We start from the raw sequence: 3,773 nt of genomic DNA on the forward strand, positions 1-3,773 counted from the left end.
TCACATAGTGGAGAACGATTTGCCAAGAAGGTCCCAGCTGACAACAAAATTCTCCAAGGTGATGGCCAACAGTTCGAAGCAAAAACTCAGAACCAGGAAGACTTCACGTTTGTGAGCGGAGAACGATATGCCAAGAAGGTCCCAGCTGACAACAAGATTCTCCAAGGTGATTGTTTACAGTTCGAAGCCAGAACACAGGACCGAGAGGACTTTACTCACATCAGTGGAGAACGATATGCAAAGAAGGTCCCAGCTGACAACAAGATTCTCCAAGGTGATGGCCAACAGTTCGAAGCCAGAACACAGAATCAAGAGGACTTCACTCACATCAGTGGAGAACGATATGCAAAGAAGGTCCCGGCTGACAACAAGATTCTCCAAGGTGATGGCCAACAGTTCGAAGCCAGAACTCAGAACCAGGAGGACTTCACGTTTGTGAGCGGAGAACGATATGCCAAGAAGGTCCCAGCTGACAACAAGATTCTCCAAGGTGATGGCCAACAGTTCGAAGCCAGAACACAGAACCAAGAGGACTTTACTCACATCAGTGGAGAACGATATGCAAAGAAGGTCCCAGCTGACAACAAGATTCTCCAAGGTGATGGCCAACAGTTCGAAGCCAGAACACAGAATCAAGAGGACTTCACTCACATCAGTGGAGAACGATATGCAAAGAAGGTCCCAGCTGACAACAAGATTCTCCAAGGTGATGGCCAACAGTTCGAAGCCAGAACACAGAATCAAGAGGACTTTACTCACATCAGTGGAGAACGATATGCAAAGAAGGTCCCGGCTGACAACAAGATTCTCCAAGGTGATGGCCAACAGTTCGAAGCAAAAACTCAGAACCAGGAAGACTTCACGTTTGTGAGCGGAGAACGATATGCCAAGAAGGTCCCAGCTGACAACAAAATTCTCCAAGGTGATGGCCAACAGTTCGAAGCCAGAACACAGAATCAAGAGGACTTTACTCACATCAGTGGAGAACGATATGCCAAGAAGGTCCCAGCTGACAACAAAATTCTCCAAGGTGATGGCCAACAGTTCGAAGCCAGAACACAGAACCAAGAGGACTTTACTCACATCAGTGGAGAACGATATGCAAAGAAGGTCCCGGCTGACAACAAGATTCTCCAAGGTGATGGCCAACAGTTCGAAGCCAGAACACAGAACCAAGAGGACTTTACTCACATCAGTGGAGAACGATATGCAAAGAAGGTCCCAGCTGACAACAAGATTCTCCAAGGTGATGGCCAACAGTTCGAAGCCAGAACACAGAATCAAGAGGACTTCACTCACATCAGTGGAGAACGATATGCAAAGAAGGTCCCAGCTGACAACAAGATTCTCCAAGGTGATGGCCAAAGTTCGAAGCCAGAACACAGAATCAAGAGGACTTCACTCACATCAGTGGAGAACGATATGCAAAGAAGGTCCCAGCTGACAACAAGATTCTCCAAGGTGATGGCCAACAGTTCGAAGCCAGAACACAGAACCAAGAGGACTTTACTCACATCAGTGGAGAACGATATGCAAAGAAGGTCCCGGCTGACAACAAGATTCTCCAAGGTGATGGCCAACAGTTCGAAGCAAAAACTCAGAACCAGGAAGACTTCACGTTTGTGAGCGGAGAACGATATGCGAAGAAGGTCCCAGCTGACAACAGGGTTATACAAGAAGACATTGAGCAATCGGGTAGTCAATCAAAAGATGGTATAACCCGCGTGAAAATCAGCCGAAGCGTCAAAATTGTACCTACATTCCAAAGAATAGTGGAACCTGATAATGATAAATCCACGTCAAAGACTTTGTATCAAAATGACTTTGCTGATTTATCAAGTGATATCGTTGCTGAGAGTGGTATTCGCCTGAACAGACAACAAAGAAATGCTGCTCAAAACCGTTCCCAAATTTATGAGACATCTTTTATAGAAGGTGAGGCTCAGTTTTCCGATTATCATGATAACGTTCTTCTGGTATTTTTTTGAAAATTTGATTATGCGTTGCAGATTCTGATTCTCTCTACGAAGGCTATGACGCCGTATCTGGATCAAGAATGACTACTTCACATTCTGGATATTTAACTCAAAACGCTGGTAGTAGCTATGACATTGTAAGCCTCACCAAACTATATCCTGTGATCAAGTTTCTAAATTTCAGGATTTCCAATACCGCCCTGTTCCATGTATTGCCGGTGAACTTTTGGAATCTGTTCGTCACAATCATTCTAGTACTGGACATTACAGTTTTAACACATGTGATAATGGACATCATTTCTACAAGGAGAGGACGATTCTGGAACAGGAGGAAACCACAGAATCTAGCAAACCCTAATTTAAATTTCAATTATTTAAATTGTACATAAATCTTTCTTCTCTATTTATTTATATATTCTCGATTTTGTATTTTCAGATTTTCCAGATTTTGCAGGAGGAACTCCGATTAAAGTTTGTTGAGTTTGAGAGTGTATAGATTTCCATTTTTTAAAGGGAAATTTTTCAAATATTTTTTTCAAATGTTTTTTTGATTAAAATAGTTTTAGAAGTCATGCGAAATTTAAAGAATTTGAGTACACCTTTAGAAAAGTGTCAAAATGAAAAACAGATTTTCAGCGCAATCAAAATATGAAAATCTTATTCAACAGGTAAGAAATATACATTATGCTCTCTTTCAGTGATTATCTCCCGATTTAGCCGGTTTGTTTTTCATGTGTATCTGCTCACCACAGCAACGCTCTAACATCCTGCTACGCTATACTCTCTATCATTTGCTTCTTCTATTTTACACCTGTTTCGTCCCCACTAATCTAAAAGCGTTTGCAGCTCTGAGGAAGTTAGTAATCCGATTCCTGGTTGGTCCGCTTGAAAGCTCTTATTTGTTCAGTTTTTATTAGTATATTTATTAGTCAATTTTTCAGGTGAAGATAATATTTTTTGGATACACACTCATTTGATTTCGTTTGTAGACTTTTTACCGCAAAACTCATCTAGGTATTTTGATTTTGAGATCTCTTATTCGAAAAATTAGTAAATCCAACAAAACTAGCATCTTTCCGTTTTTTTTTCATATTTTGTATTAAAACTCAAATAATTTGAATGTTTTGGTTCTTGTCTTTGAGTACGATTTTAGCCGTCAAAACTAATTTTGGTTCTGAATTGTCAGTATTTTTTATGATTTTCTTTCGTATCTATTGCTTATTTTTTTCCTAGATGTCGTAAAACGTATATATCCTGATTCTTCTTTTTTTTAACGTTAAATGCACGTATCGTTAAACATGCGATAGAAAAGTCCCTAACTTTTGATTTCGAGCCACTTTACCTTGGTTTCTTTTAAAGATATGACGATTGATAATTTGTTCAACTGATAATTTGTTTATCTTGATATCACCAACGTTTTATCAGTCAACCAATTTTTGATATATTTTGCAGGAGCTAAGACAATTGAGCTCAAACGTGACAGTTTTGAGGCCCTTATAATACACACTCTACGGTAGTTAATGAATCGAACATAAACTTGAATACCGTATTTCCTCTAATAGAAACATACCTCTATTTCAAGCCCACCCCTTGAGGTGTTTAAAAACATAGAAGCGCATCCTCTAACAGTAGTACGGGCAGTTCAGTTAGTGCAGTTTGAGCAGTTTAGTTCGTCTATTTGGTTGTTGTAGACATTTTCTTTCTATTTCAAAAAATTTCTGGTAATTTCAGTTTTTGGTAATTCCCTAAAAAGGAGGTTGAAAAATAGAAGCTTATGGGCTTCAATTAGAGGAAATA

General features: G+C 39.8%; 1 protein-coding gene across 1 annotated transcript in view; it reads left to right on the forward strand.

Moving 5' to 3' along the window:
• CBG07669 overlaps positions 1 to 2,334 on the forward strand; it is a gene marked incomplete at both ends in the record, with an annotated part of 8,344 nt that extends 6,010 nt beyond the window's left edge. Inside the window, 4 exons of the mRNA XM_045240483.1 lie at positions 91 to 1,354; positions 1,375 to 1,935; positions 2,010 to 2,113; positions 2,161 to 2,334. Of these exons, the coding sequence (XP_045093470.1) occupies positions 91 to 1,354; positions 1,375 to 1,935; positions 2,010 to 2,113; positions 2,161 to 2,334 (2,103 nt within the window). The remainder of the gene's footprint in view (positions 1 to 90; positions 1,355 to 1,374; positions 1,936 to 2,009; positions 2,114 to 2,160) is intronic.
• Between the last annotated feature and the right edge of the window lie 1,439 nt (positions 2,335 to 3,773).

The sequence above is a fragment of the Caenorhabditis briggsae genome, assembly GCF_000004555.2.
Source record: "Caenorhabditis briggsae complete genome, chrX, whole genome shotgun sequence".
In the NCBI taxonomy this organism is placed as follows: domain Eukaryota; kingdom Metazoa; phylum Nematoda; class Chromadorea; order Rhabditida; family Rhabditidae; genus Caenorhabditis; species Caenorhabditis briggsae.